Here is a 23,860-nt window from a genome sequence, read left to right as displayed (position 1 = left end):
AACTAGCATTCTGAAAACCAATTGGATCCATGAGTCTCTGCAGGCGAGCATAAATCAGCTCATGGCCTATGCAAGGAGGGTCTGGGACACCCAGCCAGGCCTTCAAAGTGATCTGACCATGGCACTCTATCTCTAGAGACCCGATCCACATCCAACCCCACACCAAAGATCAAATCCAGTATGTGGCACTCTTCATGTGTGGGACCTGAAACAAATTCTGAGAGTCCCAGTGTTGCCTTGGAAGACACTAGGTCCAGAGCCTGCAAGGATGTAGCCACATTGGCGTGAACATTAAAATCCCCCAGAACTATAAGTCTGGGGAACTCCAAGGCCTACCATTTGAAAAAAAAAAGATTTTTTTTTAAAAAAAGACTTATTCTATTGCTCTTGTACTTATAAGAGTGATGATGTTATTATCTAGTGATGAAGCTTAATCTCTCACTCATGCTGATGAACTGTATAACCTATTCAGAAATATGCTATTTTCCCACATATTTATGTGCAAGGCATTGAACTGCTAACGACATATTAATTAACACCCACTGAGCTTGTAAAGATCAGAATCTTCTGGGTAATACCATTAAATATAGATATTTCAGTGAGGCTGAGGCTTTTCTCTCTAATCAACTTTCTTTTTGGGTCCTTCATACATTTCCACATGCATGGTCTCTTCCACTGCTATTATCTGTATATTAAGATCATTCAAGCATATGTTCTTGTATCGATTATTTCCAGAACCTGACACAGACTTCTGTGCTATACCCACTTGTTTGTAGTAGCTTTTTTCTGTGACCTGCTCAAGCATCAATCTTTGTTAATAGCACATTCTCTTTCTCTGCACAAGGAAAGGACTTGTTTTTTACCATTGCCAGGATTGAATGTCTAAAGTAGGAATTCAATAACATTTGGATGCACCAGAAGAAAGGTTGTGTTTCCTTTCTGAATTTAGAAACTACATTATCTGGCCCATACAAAGTGGGGCAGAACAATACTTTGTGTTAAAAGCATTAAGCTACAATAATTATTCCTTGTGTGTGTGTTAAGTGCCGTCAAGTCGTTTCTGACTCATGGCGACCCTATGAATGAAAGTCCTCCAAAATGTCCTATCTCTGACAGCCTTGCTCAGATCTTGCAAATTGAAGGCTGTGGCTTCCTTTATTGAGTCAATCCATCTCTTGTTGGGTCTTCCTCTTTTCCTGCTGCCCTCAACTTTTCCTATCATGACGGTCTTTACCAGTGACTCTTGTCGTCTCATGACGTGACCAAAATACGACAGCCTGTTTAGTCATTTTAGCTTCTAGGGTCAGTTCAGGCTTGATTTGATCTATAACCCACTGATTTGTTTTTTTGGCAGTCCACGGAATCCGCAACACTCTCCTCCAACACCACATTTCAAAGGAATCTATTTTCTTCCTATCAGCTTTCTTCATTGTCCAGCTTTCACACCCATACATAGTAATAGGGAATACGATGGCATGAATTAATCTAGTCTTGGTGGCCAGAGTCACATCCTTACACTTCAAAATCTTTTCTAGCTCCTTCATGGATTCCCTTCCCAGTCTCAATCTCCTTCTGATTTCTTGGCTGCAGTCACCCTTTTGGTTGATGGTGGAGCCAAGGAATAGAAAGTCTTGAACAATTTCAATTTCCTCATTGTCAATCTTAAAGTTCTGTAATTCTCCTGTAGTCATTACTTTTGTTTTCTTGATGTTCAGCTGCAGTCCTGCTTTGGCACTTTCTCTTTTAACTTTCAGCAGTAATTATTCCTTATCATATTATTAGTAACCACCAGGTGCATACTATTGCAGCAGCTGAGGGAGATAGCAAAGAACATGGGCACACAGAACGTGGGAGGCTCAATTACTTTCCAGTTCAACTTGCATTGTGCTTGTGGGAAGTGATCATAGAGCTGAATGTTCAATGGACTGTCTACATTGAAACAGCTTAAATTGCCTGGAAAAGACAGTTGTACATGACCCACCAAGGCCTTCAATTTAAACATCACATGCTTAAAAGGGGCAAAAATCCTTTTCACATTTTGTATTGAGACTCACACCTTTGGTGTATCTATGCGTCTCATGTTGACTGCATAGAGAGCAATAGTGGCCATGAGCATGCTGGCCCCTCCTGCCTCTGCATGATTGCTGGTTTGTGAGGACAAAACTGATGTATACATTCAGAAAACAGTGTCCTCCATCATAGGAGGAAGCATATACATTTCCTCTGCAAGTAGATGCTATGCTCAAGAGCTGGTGATGGCGTAGAGGTGGGGGTGGGCCTCTAAAAGCAAAGGCAGCAAAACTGTCCCAATCAGGAATACATTTCCCAAAGAGGGGAAGAAGGACCAATATTTGAGTGATGTGTGCTTGAAAAATAGGCTACTTTAATTACCCAGAGAGACTGAGTAAGCTGACTGTGCAGGCACAAAAGTGGTCATAAGCTGCAGCATAGAACTGAATGAAATGTATCTACCAAAGCAAAACTGATGCATGACCTGGTGGCACAAGAAGCCACCACATCTGATGAAAGTTGTTCAGCCTGGAATTCGGGTTGTACATTAACACTCAAGGCACTTCAGTGACAGGAGTTGACTCTTGTGTGAGTAAGGTGTTTGATCAAAGATAACTCATAGCAAAGTGCTCAGCATCCCTATTCAAAGCTAGCTGATCAGTTCTTTGGTTCCTGGGCCACATCTCTAGATAGTGTCTGGCTTATTTTTCAACTGGTTGCCCATTTCATTGCTTCAGCAATCCAAGCTTCTCAGGTGTTTGATCTGGGGCTTCATTTTAGGCTCCCTGTATTCAGGAAGATTGTTAAAGCCTCTTGTTTGCAAAACTGAATATTGGATCACAAAGCAGACTTATGTTGCATGTCATGTTTCACAGAGAATTTTCTCTAGAAGAGATAGCATCTGGTTAGGGAGGCAATCAAAGAGGAAAGGGACAGTTCTGAGAGTTAATCAGGGGACGAAGCATAACATATGCACAAGTGGCCTAGACAAGCATACTTAGGAATATGCAATCAGCCTTCAGTAGATCAAGAATTAATGAGTGGTTACCAGATAGTATTCATAGATCCATAACATTTAATATTTGTAACCTCCCATCTTCATTGAGATATCTTTATATTTTCTCCAAGACTTGAAAAAACTCCATGATTATCTCTTGAATAAACTTCTTTATGCAAGGGAGGGAGACTTTTCTATAGAAACAAAAAAAAAGCTTGCTTGCCACTGATGATAAAATTAGATCCATTTGATTGAGTCTTGATGAAGCAACAGAGAATAGGCTGTTCTCTTGTCTCCTTTCACACTATAAAAAGTCTAGTAAAGATGTGATACTTCTGATACTTTATCCATTTTTCATGGACCAGGAACAGGCCATGTGCTGTGTCCTTCCTTCTAGTACTTACTTTCTTCTCAGGCTTCAATCCCTCCCCCCACCCAATACTTGCTGGGTTTAATCAAGGTTTACAGTGCCATCCTAATCAGTTAGACCCTTCTACATTGAAGCCAATGGACATAGAAAGGTGTAAGTTTGCTTCAGCTGACATGTTTAGCATTATACCTTCCCCAACAACAATAAGCTGGAGTTAATGCTAACTAGCATTGCTATCTTAATCATTATTTAAAACCAGGATCGGAAGCAGATCGGTAAATCACAATTAATATAAAATATGGTTAGCGTTAATCATTATTATTTGAGGTGTGTAGTTTAAACTCTTTACTATATTTAAGGTGAATTATACAAGAAAAAATAGAATTATGGATGAAAAACTTAATCTGGAAAGGAGAGGAAGTGAAGGGGTAAAATAGCATAATCTTGTAGCCTACTTCCAAATCTTTAAAATGATTTGAAGATTTGGAAGTAGGCTACACCTGACTTTTGTTGTAGAACCATCTTGGCCAGCCCTTCTACATTCAGAGCACAGTAGGGTTGCCAGGTCCCTCTTCACCACCAGCGGGAAGTTTTTTGGTGGAGCCTGAGAAGGGCAGGGTTTGGGGAGGAGAGGGACTTCAATGCCATAGAGTCCAATTGCCAAAGTGGCCATTTTCTCCAGGTGAACGGATCTTTATCGGCTGGAGATCAATTGCAGTAGCAGATCTCCAGCTAGTACCTGGAGGTTGGCAACCCTAGAGCACAGCAATATGCAAGCTCCATGACAGCACCTCTCACCTCTCCCACATTCAGGACTTCAGTCTTTGGTGTCTGATTTAAGCAGAGACAATCCTATGTTAGCCAGCCATTTTCCAGTCTGCTTTGAAGGCTTCAGACATTTTGAATCTACAGAAAAATTAATAGGTTCTTTTCATGAAGAAAATCTGTTTCCCCCCTTTCTTACTACATATTGCAACTAATTGCCTAAAATAATAAGATGCTGTCTATGAAAAGGAAAATGATCTCAAGTAATGGCTAAAAATCAAGGCCACACGGGCCAAGTAAGATCAGTTTCAGAAACTCCCTATTTGCAAAACTGTCTCAAAAGGGATCAACCCTTTCTTTCACACAAAAGGGATGAGTCCTTTCTTTCCCATGTTTCTTTCTTTCACACAATGGTCAATTGCCATTGTTGAGGGATGTCATCTTCAGTCCTCTGGTTTTCACCCTAATGTCTTAGTTTACAGGAGCCCAGTTGGACACTTGGAATCTAGAATGAATATGTGACCAGAGCTTTCTTAGCCATGATGATTAGTAGCAGTGCTTTGAGGCGAAGGTCAAGTGGCCAAGGCTGCACAAGCTGAAGCTGAATGGAGGAGATGCTGATTGGGGGATTAGACCCACTTGTTTTGTAAGTAATGGAGTTAGCATTTGCAGAGCAGGTCAAGAGCTTTTGACTGCTGTTTGAAAAGCAGATTGGCAGAGTAGTCAAGAATGTTTTCTGTCAGCTGCATCTGGTTCAGAACATTCCCCTTTCTTACACTTTGCCAACCTGGCCATTCAATCTATGCTTTGTAACCTCATGGTTCGACGATTGTAACACATTGTATACAGGGCTATCCTTGATGAAAACCCAGAAACTAGCTGAGAGTAATACATCCGGCCTATTTTAAAACAGCTACACTGGCTGCCAGTTTGTTTCCAAGTGTAATTCAAGGTGCTGCTTATGACCTTTAAAGCTCTGCATGGAGGACCATTTTTCTCCATTGCGGATGTCTAGTTGCCACCTTCTCGCTATCCCCCCCCCCAATTTAATGATGCCTGCATGACATCTGCAAGAGGACATTCCTTTCAATAGGGGTTCCCATTTTGTGGAATGTGTTCCCTGAGGAGGTGATGAGGGTGTAGTCCTTATATGTAGACAAAAAGCAACAATTGGTGCAAGGGAAAAATATTTAATAATTAAATTCCCCTACACATTTTACATATGCTTCCTCGGGGGATCTAATGAATAAAACATACAATAAAATGTTCACATGTATATCCATATATGTTTAAAACACATGTATAAAATACCTAAAACAATATTATAAACATAGATCAGTTACCTTATCAGAATACATGTTACTTCTGCATTAAAAAAATTATTTGATTTTATCTAAGACTACTCTCAGAGGAAGAGCAAAGTGTGTTCTCAGAATACGGGTTGTGTGTTGTTGTTTTTGGAAAAACATTCAACTAATACAAGTAACACTGCATTCTATATAAAATTATCAGAAAACTTTCTTTAGAATTTCTTTCTTTAGAAATATTACGGACCTTTCTTAACTCAAACGTCACAAGCAAGCAATGAAACCATCATGAAACCTAATCTGGCTGCAGCCAGTATCTTAATTATACAAATACTTGCTTAACACCAGCTACTTGTGCTCCCTGGAAATGAATACTCATAGGAGGGCTTATACACTGGCTGGATGCACTGCCTTACCTTCTGCCATCCTAGAAGGGAAATTCAAGAAGGTTCCTAGGGTGGAAAGACTCTGCCCCTGTTACTCAGGGAACTGGAGACTATTGAACATGTCTTTTTCGGATGCCCTTTTTACAAGAGAGCCCGTTCCAAAATTATTGAACCCCTCATCGGGAGAGGGTGATTGGACCAAAGGGTTTTTGTTGGGTGATAATTCCCCAATTACCTATCAGGTGGCTAAATATTGCACAGTTGCACTTCAGGAACTTCGCCTCAGAGTATTCCCCCGATCTCATGTACAACCCAGTATTTTATATTGAGATTAGTCTTGGCTTGTAAATTCACTCTTTGCAAGGTCTGTTTCTGTTTTATCTGGCAAATAGTTTTAAATAAATTATTATTATTATTACAAGTGCTTGCCAGGAGATATTTTCATTTAACCCTTGAGGGTGTAATGTTTTCAGCTTTGATATCCATTCAGCTTCTTTCCTTAGAATGTTTTTGTCATTCTGTTTCTCTAGTTTGAAAGGAAAAATCTGTAGGTTTTATGGTTATATCTTATGAAATGTTCCACTAGAGGTGGTAAAATATTACTTTTGTGTTCTGAAAGTCTAGTTTTTAGAGGTCTGTTTGTTTTGTTTGTTATATGTTTATATGTAACACTTTTGCTAGGGGTTTTAGTGGGTTTGACAGGCATTTTTTTGGGGGGAAGGATTTCATGAGACTTTATTTTATTATGGATAGTATTAATTTAAAATTGTAAGCCTCCTTGAGCCGTAGATAGCTAGAATCCAGTTTCGTTGCTGTTAAAAGAACAGTCCAGTCAAAAACAGTGACATAAAAATCAACAATATAGTATAGATAGAGCAGCCTAACATTTCACCACTGGCATCAGTTACAACAAAAGAGGTGTTTTAAATGAAATGTGATCACTGCTAATGTTTTCTCAGTGCCTTAAAAATTAGACTGAATATTTACCAGAGGTAAGATGATATAGAAGTTATCAAAGTTAGAGGAGAGTGAGAAAAAAATCGCAAGAATGTTGATTTTGCTAGTCACAGAAGGGATCATCAGGGTCATCTAGTCCAACCCCCTGCACAATGCAGGAAATTCCAAACTACCCCCCCCCACACCCCCAGTGACCCACACTCCATTCCCAGAAGATGGCCAAGGTGCCCTCCCTCTCATGATCTGCCTAAGGTAATAGAATCAGCATTGCTGACAGATGGCCATATAGCCTCTGCTTAAAAACCTCCAGGCTTACCACCTCCCGAGGAAGCCTGTTCCACTGAGGAACTGCTGTAAGTGTTAGAAAATTCTTCCTAATGTCTAGACAGAAACTTTTTTGATTTAATTTCAACCCGTTGGTTCTGGTCCCACCTTCTGGAGCAACAGAAAAAAACTCGGCACCCTCCTCTACATGACAGCCCTTCAAGTACTTGAAGATGGTTATCATATCTCCTCTCAGTCTTCTCCTCTTCAGGCTAAACATATCCTTCAACCTTTCCTCATAGGACTTGGTCTCCAGACCCCTCACCATCTTTGTTGCTCTCCTCTGGACACGTTCCAACCTGTCTACATCTTTCTTAAATTGTGGTGCCCAAACCGAACACAATACTCTAGTTGAGGTCTAACCAGAGCAAAGCGATACCATCACTTCACATGATCTGGACACTATACCTCTATAGATACAGCCCAAGACCATATTTGCCTTTTTAGCTACCGCATCACACTGCTGACTCATGTTCAGTGTTTGGTCTACTAAGACCCCAAGATCCTTTCCCCACAAACTACTGCTGAGACAAATCTCCCCCATCCTATAATTATGCATTTGATTTTTCCTACCTAAATGCAGAACTTTACATTTGTCTTTGTTGAAGTGCATTTTATTAGTTCTAGCCCAATTCTCCAGCCTGTCAAGATCATCCCGTATCCTGGCCCTGTGTTCTACCGTATTTGCTACCCCTCCCAATTTAGTATCATCTGCAAATTTATTAAGCATCCCCTCTATTCCTTCATCCAAATCATTTATAAAGATGTTGAACAACACAGGGCCCAGGACAGATCCCTGAGGAACTCCACTAGTCACTTCTCTCCAAGCGGATGAGGAACCATTAACAAGCACTCTTTGGGTGCGATCTGTCAACCAGTTACAGATCCACCTAACAGTAATAGGATCTAAACCACATTTTCCCAATTTGTCAACAAGAATATTATGGGTAACCTTATCAAAAGCCTTACTGAAATCTAGATAAACTATGTCTACAGCATTCCCCTGATCCAGCAAGTTGGTAACTTTCTCAAAAAAGGAGATAAGATTAGTCTCACATGACTTGTTATTGAGAAACCCATTCTGGCTCTTAGTGATCAGATCCATCCTTTCTAAATGCTCAAGGACTGACTGTTTGATGATATGTTCAAAAACCTTTCCTGGTATAGAAGTCAAGCTGATGGGTCGGTAGTTACCGGGATCCTCCTTTTTCCCCTTCTTGCGGATGGGGACAACATTTGCCCGCCTCCAATCTTCTGGCACCTCACCTGTTCTCCAAGACTTCTCAAAAATAATGGACAGACTCAGAAATTGCATCTTGTAATGTCAAGTTGAATGCATGTAGAAAACTTTCTTTTTCTGATTGGTTTTTAATGTGGTTTTAGTGTTGGGAATCTCTGGTTAGGAAGTTACTTTGACTTTTCATGTTGTGATGGAGTGTCAATGGTTAGATTCTCATTTGAAGTAGTGAGTAGTTTTCCTTTACATGCATAACTAATACTGTGCCTCCTCTCCAATTTTGCATTGATCATTCTGTAAGTACAAATTAAATTTATGGTACAAATATATTATTTAAAATAATTTAAAAGAATTTTCAGTGTGTTTTATTTCATTTTTTATCTTACCACTACGCATTATTTAAAAGTCTCACTTAAATGTAAGATTATTCTAAAATTTACTACCGAGGATAGATAGGTTATTAATTTCACAGTTTCATAATTTAGGATGGCTACTGATAACTATAGGCTTTTATGTAGCAATGTGTGTAGTATTTCAAAAATATTATGTAAATTTAATTTTATCATGGACTATAAGACATTTAATTTCCTTCAGTTATCATCTACAGTGAGTAGATGGTTTGTTTACACAGGATAAATCACAGCTAAGATGTGTACACCAAGAAGCATTCATTATACAACTGGCAGGTTCCTGGTTTAGCCGTCAGTAAGCCTAGCCCTTTTCTTCTTATAATGAAAAACCCAACATGGAAGCTACAGTTTTTATCTAATTGTTCATTCTCTCCCCCGTGGCGCAGAGTGCTAAGCTGCAGTACTGCAGTCAAAAGCTCTGCTCACGACCTGAGTTCGACCCCGACGGAAGTCGGTTTCAGGTAGCCGGCTCAAGGTTGACTCAGCCTTCCATCCTTCCGAGGTCGGTGAAATGAGTACCCAGCTTGCTGGGGGTAAAGGGAAGATGACTGGGGAAGGCACTGGCAAACCACCACGCAAACAAAGTCTGCCTTGGAAATGTCGGGATGTGACGTCACCCCATGGGTCAGGAATGACCCGGTGCTTGCACAGAGGACCTTTACCTTTTTACCTTTACCTTGCTCATAGTGACAAGTGATATGAACCTACACTTGATCTTAGCCAAAAGGCCGAGAAGCGATATATAAAGTAAAATCATGTGTTGAAGTGAAGGTTTACATAATTTAACTACTGCAGACTCAGGTTTGCTGTATAGGTCTCTTATATTTAACTAGGAGCATGTTTGGTTACGGATGTACATAATTTTTACTTTTATGGTGGTTTATGTAATTTTTTTAGCGTGGATTATTGATTGCATTTTATATAAGCGTCGGTTTAAGACTGTATTTTATACATGTGCTGGTCGATGACCATAACAATAAACTAAACTAAACTATGAACCTGTGGGTAAGACAGCTGGAACAATGTAACAGAGATCCCAGCTTTACACCTTTACTTGTGGTTTGTTCCTCTCATTATGTCCTAAGTGGACTGTTGCATTTAATATCACAATGCAATGTATTAAAATGGCATATAGAAACATTGCTTCTAGCACAGTCTTGCCTATTCACATGTCCCCACCCTCTAAAACTCCCACCAGTTGCCAGCACCAAGATTTTACCACAAAGTAAGAACATAAGAAAAGCCCTGCTAGATCAGACCAAGGCCCATCAAGTCTAGCAGTCTGTTCATACCATGGCCAACCAGGTGCCTCCAGGAAGCCCACGAGCAAGACGGCTGCAGCAGCACCATCCTGCCTGTGCTCCACAGAACCTAATATAATAGGCATGCTCCTCTGATCCTGGAGAGAATATTGTTTTGGGAATGCTAGAGTGTTGTGCCAATGCAATGTCACTTCTGGTTTTGTACTGCAAATGGCATCATGACATTGGCGCTATGCCTATTCTCCCCACACACACACACTTTCCCCCTGCCGTTCTAACAAGCAGTGGTGAGCAACTGAAGCTGCCATGTGAGAGGGCTCCCACCATAATGGGAGACCTGGCAGTCCAAAGCCTTTACACAGCAATTTTATTTAACTGAACTATGCATAATGCATTCTTGTTATTAAATGAGTAAAGTACACCTAGATAATACATGAAAATATGTATTATGTATATTTAATTTATTTCCAACCCCAGTTACAACCCCCCTTAAACTTCATAATGATTGCTAGCCTTTGACAAAACCAACCACTCCACTACACCGCTATACATTTTCTAAGATTAACTGTTATATTTCCAAACCACAGGTTTGTCTGCTTTATGAATAATTGACATATTTAGAGCAGAATACCCAAGGCTTTTCTCAGGCTGCACTCTGTATATGCTTTCTGAGTAGGTCCAAACTGCTTAATCTTACACATGAAATTATGTTTGGCACAATCAAGACAATGCTCTGTGTTAGATTCACAGTCTATAGATTAAATGCACTGGACACAATAGTTGTTCCTCCTCAGACGTGGTAAGACACAAGATCAGCCAGCTAAGACAAAAGTATAAACGGCTAATAAGAAACAAAAAGAAAAAGGTTGTGCTAGTAAGCTGGGAGAGAATTGGAGACGCTCCTAAAAGCAATAATCACACTCTATTTTGGAAACTAGTCTCTGATCCATTAGGAAGATCCACCCCTTCCACTGCAATCCCACATGAAATCTGGGAATCACATTATAAATCACTGTATATTTCTATAGACCCAGAGACATCGTTAAGGATAGACCTGACTATACCAGCTAACTTACCTGATTGGCCACCAGTTTCATTTTCGGAAATTAAAAAACTGATAGATTCTTTGAAACCAGGGAAAGCACCGGGCTATGACCTGGTTCCCCCAGATCTAATTAAAAACAATGAAGAGTGGTGGCTCTCATACTAGCCAAACTTTTCACCCTCATTGATAGAACAGGAAGACTCCCTAAAGGACGGGAGATTGTGATAGTAGTGCCATTACACATAAAAGGGCCAATCAGTGACCCCCCCCAAAAAAAAATTACAGACCAATTAGCCTCCTTAGCACAGTTGCTAAACTCCATGCAAGGCATCTGTATTGGAAGAAACAAATCTTTTAATAGAAGAACAAGGTGACTTCAAAGAAGGCTGGTCCACAATCGACCACTGTGTTTTGCTTGATCATCCAATAGCTAAATATGCAATAGGGAAGAAATCACCCTTTTATGTCTCCTTTGTGGACTTTAAATCGGCCTTTGACTCCATTTCCAGAGGAATCTTATGGGCCAACTGAAAGCGTCAGCCATAGATAAACGGCTCCTTTTTTTGGCCAAAGCACTATATCATAACACTGGTATTAGGGTGAGGTGTAGCCCACAAGGTCACCTTACAAACTTGCTTAAGACCAAAAAGGGTGTTAAGCAGGGATGCATACTTGCCCCACTGCTATATAATTTTTATGTAAATGATATTGATAATCACTTTTAAAATCTCCAATTCCACCCCCCTAAAATTGGTAATAGGCATATTTCATTCCTGATGATCTGGCCCTATTTTCTAGGACGACACTGGGCATGAGGAGGGTCCTGAGAACTTAAACCTATATTGCAGAGGAAACTAGCTTGAAAGCAATTTGGATAAGATGAAAGTTATGGTCTGTGACAGGAGACCAAAGAAACATAGGTGGGAAATTAATCAAAAGGAAACTGGGCAGGTCCTACATTATAAATATCTAGGGGTGGTCTTTCAGGCCACGCAATCAAGGACCTCACATATTAACTCTGTTGCCTTAAATGCCCAGAAATCTTCTGGATCAATTCAAAAATCCTTTTGGCAAAAGGGAGGGAGGCATATTCTGGCTGCAATTAAGATCTTTAGAGCCAAGCCACTTACCCAAATAACTTATAGTACCCCTCTGAGCATTATTAGTAATACAACCAGTCTGCAGAGAGTGCAATCTAAATTCCTTAGAAAAATCTTTCAGGCTCCGAATAACATCTCAAATGCAGCATTGAGGATTGAATCTGGGATGACCACGGTTCAGGCCAGTCTCTGGATTATTACCTGCATGTTTTGGCTATAAGTTGTTAAACCAAAAAAAGGGGGGTTGATAACCCTGATATTAACAGACTCTTTTGTAGCACCCTGGCAATTAGCTCTTAATAAAAAAATGGGCCACTATGGGCTCTTTTGTCAGCTTGTCCTATCAATGATGCTTGAATCAGTTAAAGCACTTATTAAGACCAGAGTCTTCGAGGTAGAGAGGCAGCACAATCTGAATAAGATTCAGAATCCCCTCTTCAGAAAGGACCTGCTTATTAAGAACATCATTATGCCTTATTTGTTAGATATTACAAACCATGAATACCGTAGGGCTTTTATGCTCCTTCAATATAATGCTCTTTCTTCTAAGTTTCTCAAAGGAACATATAATAAATGGCCAATGGATGCACGAAAATGTATATGCAACCAGGACACGTTAGAAACTACTGAACATGATCTTTTTGAGTGCATGTTATATGATCAAATATGCACAGGCTCTTTGATTCCTCTGTTAGTGGACTGCCCCAGACCTCCCAGCAAACATCGTCTAGTGCTCCTTTTGTCAGATACAATACCAAATTTATCTGTTAGTATGGCCAGATTTGCCTGGCTGGCAAATAAAATAAGATAAAATGTGTTTAAGGCTCTGGAATAATCTGTGATTAGAATCTGTACTTTTTAATGTGTATTTTGAAGGATTTTATCTTTTTACCCTAGTTTTAATTTCTGCTACATGTTATTTATTTTTATAAAATTATTATTCCCTAATTATGTATGCATGTATTTAACTTTTATTTGTTTGGAGACTTGATGGTCTATGACTGCAAATAAAGTCTATCATCACAAAACAAAAATTCAACAAATGAGAATTAAAAACCTAATGTATGTCAAGTTGGGGTTATTTTGAATTCCAAAGCCTTTTCTAACAAAAATAATATAATAACATTTAAAACAAATGAACATTTATGGGTTGAAACTGTTCATAAGCATGAGGAGCCAGACTGTGTGAAGTGCATTCACACTTTAATAGATTACAAAAAAGTCTGGTGTTGAAGCAGTGGTTTCTAAAATGTGAAAATGAATTCAAGAGATTAAAGGTATTAACAGTTTTTGAGCTAAACACCCTATTCATTTTAAAACGTTTCAGAATAATTTTGTAAGGAAAGCAGCCAATGAAATGGTGAATGTATTATGTTCATGAAGAAAATAGAAAGGGTAAAACATTAACTGAATACCTTACTTTCTCTTTGCAGATGAAAGGGAAGATGTTCAAAAGAAAACATTCACAAAATGGGTAAATGCACAGTTGGCAAAGGTAAGAGAGTTCTTTAATATTCTGTTCAAAACAAATATTAATTTTTTCAAAACTGTTACATGCCTGCAAACACTAAGCTCAGTTGTGAATGCTCAGTGCAAATATTGTTTTCCAATAGTTGATTTTGAAAGGCAAGTGGAATGTTATGTTTGCTGTTGAGAGAAGTTGTGGTGAAATCATTATGAAGAAGTCAAATGACTAGCCTGTAATATAACAGACAGGTGGATAGTAGAGTGAATGCTGCACAACTCCAGGGTTAAACTGAGGTTCTGGATCCATTTCAACCTGCCATTGGACCAGATTTGGGGACTTGAACTGTACTAATGGCCCAGGTAGATAATATTTGCTTAGAAACTCATTGGCTTTGGGTTTGGTGGAGAAGTGCAGCTCTTTCCTGGAATGGTTTAGGTTTTTTTTTTTTTTTTTTAAAGCAGGGGCTATTTTGTAATAACTCATTTAGATAAAGATAATTCGATAGAGCTAGCTCATGATAACATAGTCAACAATTTCTCATCACTGGCATCTTTGTTTGTAGAAATTTATGTGTGAATATTTTAAATGAATAGCCTTGATTGCAGAATTGAGTCAGATGGCTGGTGTGGCTTCAGAAACATTTCTTGTTAAGATTACTCAAAAGGGTCTGCCTTTATTATAAACAGATGGTGAAATATATGATGTCACCCTGATCTTAGAATGGAATAGAATTCATTAACCAAGAGCAAAATAAACTGTTACAGGATGACTGAATTGCTTTGGGTAAAAATTAAAATTAAAAAGCATGTATAAACTGTAACAAAACCTTTCAGAAATCACAGTCATCCTTTGGGAAATTAGTAATAATCACTGACCCTCATACAGGCAAGCATACCAGCAATAATAAAAATATATTGCATAATGTTAACTAGTCTGGACTGGCTATTTGTTGGATAAGTGATATGAGATCAAATCATTCTTCTTTTCGATATTTCATGAGCTCCACTTTTATTCATGTGGGGCAGAGGATGGGGGAGGGTTTAAAGCAGGGATGTCCAATCTTTTGGCTTCCCTGGGCCACATTGGAAGAAGAAGAATTGTTCTGGGCCACACATAAAATACACTAACATAATAAGTTTACGATTTTGTGTTGGGCCGTATTCATAGCCGTCCTGGGCTGCATGTGGCCAAGGGGCTGCAGGTTGGACAAGCCTAGTTTAAAGTCACCTGAACAATCTACCACATCAATCAGAGGGTAGTAATTTAAAACAACAGCAACAACCTTGTTTTCATGTAGATATATCTTTAGTCCATTTGAATGGGCTTGGATGTATCCTACTTACTTACACAACTGATGGTGTAATCATAAGAACATAAGAACATAAGAAAGGCCCTGCTGGATCAGACCAGACCCATCAAGTCCAGCAGTCTGTTCACACAGTGGCCAACCAGGGGCCTCCAGGAAGCCCACAAACAAGACGACTGCAGCAGCACCATCCTGCCCTTGTTCCACCACACCCAAAATAATAGACATGCTCCTCTGATACTAGAGAGAATAGGTATGCAGCATGACTATATCCATTCTAACTAACAGCCATGAATACCCCTCTCCTCCATGAATATGTCCACTCCCCTCTTAAAGCCCTCCAAGCTGGCAGCCATCACCACATCCTGGGGCAGGGAGTTCCACAATTTAACTATGCGTTGTGTGAAAAAATACTTCCTTTTATCTGTTTTGAATCTCTCACCCTCCAGCTTTAGCAGATGACCCCGTGTTCTAGTATTATGGAAGAGGGAGAAAAACCTCTCTCCAAATCACTCTCTCCAAACCATGCATAATTTTATAGACCTTTATCATGTCTCCCCTCATCCGCCTTCTTTCCAAGCTAAGCATCTTAACCGCTCCCCATAGGACAGTTGGTCCAGTCCCCTAATCATTTTGGTTGCTCTTTTCTGCACCTTCTCAAGCTCTGTAATATCCTTTTTTAGGTGTGGTGACCAGAACTGTACACAGTATTCCAAGTGTGGTCTCACCATAGATTTGTACAAGGGCAGTATGATATCAGTAGTTTTATTCTCTATTCCTCCTCTAATTATGGCCAGCATGGAATTTGCCTTTTTTACAGCACACTGGGCTGACATCTTCATTGAGCTATCCACTACCACCCCGAGATCCCTTTCTTGGTCTGTTGCTGCCAGCATAGATCCCATCAGTGTATATGTGAAGTTGGGATTTTTTTGCCCCAATATGCATCACTTTACACTTACTCACATTGAATCTCATTTGCCATTTTAATGCCCTTCTTCCAGTATGTAGAGATCCTTCTGGAGCTCTTCACAGACCGATTTTGTTTTAACCACCCTAAATAATTTGGTGTCATCTGCAAACTTGGCTACTTCACTTTTTAACCCCAACTCCAGGTCATTGATGAACAGGTTGAAAAGCACCGGTCCCAACACAGATCCCTGAGGCACCCCACTGCTCACATCCCGCCATTGGGAGAACTGACCATTGATTCCTACTCTCTGCTTCCTATTTTTCAGCCAGCTCTCAATCCATAAGAGGACTTGTCCTCTGATCCCGTGACTATGAAGTTTGCTTAGCGGTCTTTGGTGGGGGACTTTGTCAAAAGCTTTTTGGAAATCCAAATACACAATATCCACAGGCTCATTCCTGTCCACATGCTTATTGTCGCTTTCAAAAAACTCTAATAGGTTAGTGAGACAGGACCTACCCTTACAGAAGACATGTTGGGTTTTGTCCAGCAGACCTTGCCCTTCTATACGCTTGACAATTTTATCTTTAATAATGCTTTCCACTAATTTACTCGGAACAGACGTTAAGCTAACTGTCCTGTAATTTCCTGGGTCCCCCCTGGAACCTTTTTTATAAATGGGTGTTACATTGGCCATTCTCCTGTCCTCTGGTACAGAGGCTGATCGAAGGGACATATTACATATTTTTGTTAGAAGTTCAGCAATTTCCCATTTGAGTTCTTGAAGAACTCTAGGATGAATACCGTCTGGTCCCTGTGACTTGTTAGTTTGCAGTTTGTCTAGACGTTCTAGAACTTCCTGCCTTGTTACCACTATTTGCCTCAGTTCCTCATTTTCCCCTCTCCAAAATCTCTGTTCAGGAGAAGGAATCTGCCCTGTATCTTCAACAGTGAAGACAGATGAGAAGAATTCATTTAGTTTTTCAGCAATCGCTTTATCCTCCCTTAGAGTTCCTTTACTCCCATTGTCATCCAATGGTCCAACCGCTTCCCTAGCTGGTTTCCTACTCCTAATATACTTAAAGAATTTCTTATTGTTTGTTTTGATGTGTTTAGCAATAAGCCCCTCAAAATCTTTTTTTTTTTTGCATCTCTGATTATATGCTTGCATTTCCTTTGTGCAAGTTTGTGTTTGCTTCTGTTCGCCTCATTTGGGAAAATCTTCCAGTCTCTGAAGGAAGACTTTTTCTCTCTAACTGCTTCCTTCACCTTGCCTGTTAGCCATGGTGGTGACCTCTTGGACTTATTACTACCTTTCCTGACCTGTGGTATACAAGCTAGCTGAGTCTCTAGTAATGCGGACTTGAGTAACCCCAAGCCTTTTCTAGAGATTAAACCTCCTAACTGTTCCTTTCAACTTCCTCTTCACCAGTTTTCTCATTTTAGAGAAGTTCCCTCTTTTAAAGTCAAAGGTAATTGTGTGAGATTTCCCAGTCACTTTCCCACTTGCATATAAATTAAATTTGATGCCATTGTGATCACTATTGCCAACTGGCTCAACTACATCCACATCCTGCACTAAATCACTGGCAGCACCACAGAGTATTAAATCCAGGATCACCTCCCCTCTGGTTGGGTCTATGACCAACTGTTCAAGGTCACAGTCATTTAGGATATCTAAAAATTTTATCTCTTTGGCTTGACTGGAGTATACATTTATCCAATCAATATGAGGGAAGTTGAAGTCTCCCATTATTACTATTTACGCTTCCCTAATTTCATTCTCCATCTCAAGATCACCCTGAGCCATTTGGTCAGGGGGCCGATAGAACGTCCCCAGTACTAAATCTCCTTTGGGGCCCGGAATCGTCACCCATAAGGATTCTGTGGTCGAGTCTGCCCTTGTTATGGTCTCTAGCTTATTAGACACTATGCCTTCCTTTATATATATAGCAACACCCCCTCCAATACTCCCTTCCCTGTCATTTCTATACAGTTTGTAACCAGGGATTACTGTATCCCACTGGTTCTCTCCCCTCCACCAGGTTTCTGTAATGCTCACTATATCTATGTTTTCTCTTAAAACTATGCACTCTAATTCCCCATTTTTTCTTGGAGGCTTCTAGCATTAGCATAGAAACACCTCCTCACTGTTTCTCTCTTTTGACTTGCCTGGCATTTGCCTTTGGGCATCTTTAAGTGGCTATCCATCATTTTTTCCCCATTCCCTTTCATGTCCAAGTAATTCCCATGTGGGCAATCCGAAGCAATTTTCCCTTTGTCCATGTGCACTGAGTTTGCCCGAACCAGATGTTTCTCAGCTCCTGTCGGCTTTCCCCCCAGGTTCAGTTTATAAGCTGCTCTGCCACCTTTTTTATATTATGCGCCAGCAGTCTGGTTCCATCCTGGTTCAAGTGGAGCCCATCCCTTTTGTATAGGCCCGGCTTGTCCCAAAATGTTGCCCAGTTCCTTACAAATCTAAAGCCCTCTTCCCTGCACCACCACCTCATCCATGCATTGAGACTCACCAACTGTGCCTGTCTAGCTGGTCCTGCATGTGGAACAGATAGCATTTCTGAGAAAGCTACCTTGGAGGTCCTGGCTTTTAGTCTCCTGCCTAGCAACCTAAATTTGGATTCCAAGACTTCCGGACTACATTTCCCCACGTCATTGGTGCCAACATGCACCACAACCACTGGCTCCTCCCCAGCACTATCTACCAGACTACCTATATGACGGGTAATGTCCGCAACCTTCACACCAGGCAGGCAAGTCACCATGTGGTCCATGCACCCACCAGAAATCCAGCTATCTACATTCCTAAGGATTGAATCCCCCACTACAAGAAGCCCCCCACCCCTCTGAGGCATATCCTCAGTACAAGAGGATATCTGTTCATCCACCAAGGAAGAGGTCCCTTCTAAGGTACCACATCCCCCTACCTCAGTGAGATGGCCTCCTTCCCCAAGGGCTCCATCATCCGTGACTGGCAGGTTTTCATCACCTTGGGACTGGGATGTGACTATTTCATCCCAGGAGTCCTTAGTCACCTCTCCCTCTGCCTGTCTCAGCTCCTCCCATTGAGCTACCTTGGCCTCGAGGAAGTGAACTCGCTTCCTGAGAGCCAGGCGCTCCCTGCACCGAGCACACACCCACGACTTCTGTCCAGCAGGCAGATAACCATACATGTGACACTCCATGCAGCACACTGGATAGCCCCCCGACCCCTGCTGGCTTTCTACCTTCATAACTGTTATTTTATTAATTAATTAATTATTATATTATTCTTTGGTGTTGTAACCCTGCCTTTTACTCTCTTGCACTCTTCCTGTACCAAATAAGAACTGAGTGCCGAAGTTCCTTGCCCTGCAGCTATCTGCTGCTAATTCACATAGATATTCAAGTTGCTCGGTACTCCAACCGGATGGAGAGAGTTACTCTGCCAAGATAAAAAGATTTTATACTCACCTACAGATCCCCCGTCATGAGCCACAGGCTAAGAGCCCTTGTGCTCGCGCCTCTGGCGAGCAGGAGCCTTGGAATTTAAATGCTCACAGCCCCCACCCCTCAGATACAAGCTCCAATCACAACAACCCCACTTAACAAGGGAACAATCAAGCTTTCAGGCAGCAATCAACCTTAATCACCCACTGGCACAACAATCACATCCCTCTCCCAGCAAACCTCAATTAAATCCTCAGTTTAGTTAGGCTTCCCAGCGTTTTAAAAAAGGCAAAGTTTAAACTCACCCCTGCCTGTAGTCCCCAGCTCAGCTCAATCAAAATCCTAAACAGAGTTTAGCTTCTAAGCCCATTGACTTCAGTGAATTTAGAAGGGTGTGACTCTATTTAGGAGAGCACTGTTACTTTCTTCAAATTAATATTTGAATCCTGTTAGAATATGAGATAGAAATCTTATCCCAGCACAGATCAGTACCTCTTTATGAGGCAACCAGTGTAGATCAATTTCCATTGGTAAAAGTGAATACAGGTTTTTGAATAATATTACACTCTCGATCAACTATCAGTGTCATCTGCCACAGTATTTCTTGTTGTTACCTGCTTTGAGTTTTTGAAAATTGTGTGTGTGTGTGTGCGCACGCGCGTACACCTAAATATAGGGTTTCCAACCTCCAGGTTGCACCTGGAAATCTGCTATTACAATTGATCTCCCTGGAGAAAATGGCTGCTTTAGAGTGTGGACTCTATGGCATTATACCCTGCTGAGGTCCCTTCTCTCCCCAAACTCCACCCTTTCCAGGCTCCATCCCCAAATCTCCAGGCATTTCCCAACCCAGCGATGGCAATCTGACCTAAATACCCTAATTTATTTTGTCCTGGGACCACCAAGTATGGCTGTTGATGCTTGCTAACCTCTTTGGAGCTCAATGATCTTGGTTTGCTTAACTTCTCATATTAGGCCAAGGTACTTTTATGCTGACATAATAATATACAAAAGAAAGCAGACTGCATAACCTCTTCACACTTGATGGTTTTTATAGAAGCTGTTCTTATTTATTTAGCTGTCACACCAATGGCTGCCATGCGGAGTGTGCTTCAAATTGGCTGTTTGATTGCTCATATTATGAATGTGTAGGGTGTGGTTACAAGACTTTTTCTGTGTGGTGAATTATTGTAGATAAATGTTGTATCAGATAGTGGCAGCTGCAACATAGAGTATATTAATTAGATGAGTCATATACAGAGTCATATACATCAGCTAATATGGTTTAGTAGTTTACGATTAATGAGATATTTTTCATTAGTTTTAGCAGTGTACAAACACATTGCAGAACTGTTTAAGAAAGCTGACCCTTCTGTCAACAAATATATGGACTACATAGGAGACTGTAATTTAAGGCTGCAGATAGGGTTGCCAACCTCCAGGTACCAGCTGGAGATCACCTGCTATTACAACTGATCTCCAGCCGATAGAGATCAGTTCACCTGGAGAAAATGGCCGCTTTGGCAATTGGACTCTATGGCATTGAAGTCTTTCCCCTTCCCAAACCCGGCCTCCTCAGGCTCTGCCCCAAAAACCTTCCACCGGTGGCGAAGAGGGACCTGGCAATCCTAGCTGCAGCAAAATTTTGTATAATTGCTGAATCAATTTGATGGTTCAGTTGGGTTTTTTTAAGCTGAATGATACATATATGACTTGCACACTGACAGAAAAAAACCAAACATCAATATTGTTTCATATGTTGGAATTAAGTAGCTGTTTTTCTATCCTGCATCTTTAGTTGCTGATCATTCCTTTGTTATTTTGAATGATGACCTGGAATGGCTGGCTGATGTTTTTTTAATGGTTGTAAAATGATGAGTGACATGTGAGCATGCCTATTATATAAATGCTGTGGAACAAAAGCAGGATAATGCTGCTGCAGTCATCTTGCTTGTGGGCTTCTTAGAGGCACCTGGTTGGCCACAGTGTGAATAGACTGCTGGGCTTGATGGGCCTTGGTCTGATCTAGCATGGCTTTTCTTAGGTTCTTATGTGATAGAGGCTACAGGAATGGAAGGGATTCATCTTTAAAGAAAAGCATTTTGGAAGCAATTTAGGTTTTTATTTCTTTAAATAATTTGTTGGCATCTTCAAATTTCGTAGTCTTACCTGACCCTAGAAATAAACTAGTTCTTTTCCTTTCTTTTTATCCCTTAGAAGCTCCTTGATCCATTGATCTCAAGCAGCACATATCTAGTGTTTGAGGGATATAAGGACTGAAACAAATCTTGCCACTAACAATGTAGCCTTGGGGTCCCTATCGCTTAGTAGAAAAGGCATTATGTCAGACACAGAGGCATTAGATTTGTATGTTAAAAGGGGAGAGACATAATGTGATCGAAGTTCCTCGTAAAAGTGGCATTCCAAAAGGGCATGAGCTAGTGAATCGATAGAGCCAGAAGAGCAAGGACAGGTCCTGTCTGGATATGGTATATTCAAAATTCTGCCCTGCATAACCATAGATGGGTTAGCATTCAATCTAGCTAAACAAAAGGCTCTAGAAAGACGAGGAGTTGTCAAATAATATGTATAAGCAGGCAAACCACGTGGTGGTGGTATTCCGAAGAACTGGGATGAACAAACGCGGCGAGCACGAAAAGTAGTGCTGTTATAATCGAGCTCTTTAATGCGCTTTTAATTTTGGTGAAAGCTTCAGTTTTCCCAAGATCTAATAACATATCCTTCGAGAAGCCCAACAATGACAGTTTCTCATCTAAGACTTTTTGCCATGAGTATTTAAAAGGGTCGTGCTTAGGAGTTTTCGTAAGAACTGAAGCAATGGACAATCTATAGATTCATTGACAACTGTCATCCAGAAGGCAACACCAAAAAGAATAATTGGGATACTTTTTAGATTAAAAACCTGAATAGTCCCTGGAATATATTTGCCACCTTTGGTGTGGAAAAAGTTGACAATAGCACCAACCCCAGGTTTAATTTTGTTGGACCCTGCTTTTTGATGGGCATTCCAATTTAGGTTATGGGAAAAAAGAATGCCAAGGTAAACAAACTCCTTGACTTGGTCAACCTCAAAGCCGTCTAATACCCAGCGAAAAAGAGGCATTTTTCTCCTCTTCGTAGGTCATAATCTTAGATTTATGATGGTTTATTTTAAGATCTTCCCTAGAGCAGTGTGACGGATAAGGGGTTAATCTGCAGCAAGAGCTGACAGACCAAGAGTGGGCGGAGCCAAAGAGCTGACACTTTGAGCTCTGAGAGACAGAAAGCATTCGAAGCTTGGGACCCAGCCTGGATAGGAGGCTGTGAAAGGATTTGAAGCCTGGGACCAGCCAGGGAAGGCTGTGATAGATTGGAAGCTTGGTAGCGGCAGCCAGACTGTACTCTGTGAACCTAAGGGTTCTGTTAAAGCTGAAGCTATTGATACACCCACAACCCGTGGTAGTGACAGGAGTGAGAATGAGGTTAGAGACTGAGGGCCCATTCTCAGGTCACAAGGGGAATTAGTCTCTGAGGTAGAGCTATTCCGGTAGCAGGGAGGTGTGGAGGATTACAGCCACTGAGGTGGGGTAGTCAGAGTGAGCGAGGCTGGGGACAGAGTCTGAGAGTCTGCGTCTGAATAATAGTTCTGAGGGATAGAACTAAGCTTGAAACTAAGAACGAAAGGAACTTGAGTGAAGAAAACATCTAAGCTATCTTGTGTATATAAATCTGACTCTGAGTTTTCCCTCCAAATTTCTGCCTTTTTCTTGAAAACCAATCTCTGTGAGTTCTGTTCAATAAACTTCCCTGTTTTGTCTGCTTAAGTTAAAAAGCCTCTTGTCTCCTATTTCTCACTGAGGTAAATACTGGTGTGGGACTGGAGAAGGAGGAAAATAATCTCCTCACAAATACACTCAGGCCAACGCTTTTTCCCTCAGCACATACGGCTGGGCTGAGTGAGTGGGATATTGAAGTGGTTGAAAGTGGGGTGCGTCATAAGCAGTACTCAGAGAAGGTTTGTAAAGATCTTTTCAAACCAATTCTTGTGCGGGACAGGAGAATTGCATCATCAGCATAGAGTAGAATTGGGGTGGGATGACTTGCAAGCTTTGGGGGGTGGCAAGACTCTGATAAATTGGTTGCCATATCATTCAGGTATAGATTAAACAAAAGAGGAGCAAGGAGGCAACCTTGTCTAACTCCCTTGGCCAGTTCAAAGGGCTCGGTTAGTTCTCCTTGGTCGCCACAGTGAACCTGAGCTGTGAGGTCAGTATGAAATTGTTGAATGAGCCATAGTAACCTCATATCTATAGTGGTTCCAGTATAAATATTGTGACCTCCTCTGTTTAAATATTATGTAAGCCCCGTGGTGCAGAGTGGTAAGCTGCAGTACTGCAGTCCAAGCTCTGCTCACGACCTGAGTTCGATCCCGATGGAAGTCGGTTTCAGGTAGCCGGCTCAAGGTCGACTCAGCCTTCCATCCTTCTGAGGTCAGTAAAATGAGGACCCAGCTTGCTGGGGGTAAAGGGAAGATGACTGGGGAAGGCACTGGCAAACCACCC

The 23,860-nt window shown here is 41.0% G+C and overlaps 1 protein-coding gene across 1 annotated transcript in view; it reads left to right on the top strand.

Moving 5' to 3' along the window:
* Positions 1 to 23,860, top strand: part of DMD (dystrophin) — a 1,354,185-nt gene that overhangs the window by 199,484 nt on the left and 1,130,841 nt on the right. The window contains exon 2 of the mRNA XM_056862020.1: positions 13,604 to 13,665. Coding sequence (XP_056717998.1) covers positions 13,604 to 13,665 — 62 coding nt within the window. The remainder of the gene's footprint in view (positions 1 to 13,603; positions 13,666 to 23,860) is intronic.

The sequence above is a fragment of the Euleptes europaea genome, chromosome 16, assembly GCF_029931775.1.
Source record: "Euleptes europaea isolate rEulEur1 chromosome 16, rEulEur1.hap1, whole genome shotgun sequence".
In the NCBI taxonomy this organism is placed as follows: domain Eukaryota; kingdom Metazoa; phylum Chordata; class Lepidosauria; order Squamata; family Sphaerodactylidae; genus Euleptes; species Euleptes europaea.
The sequence above is the reverse complement of the archived record's forward strand: the minus strand, read 5'-3'. Positions and strand labels throughout refer to the sequence as shown.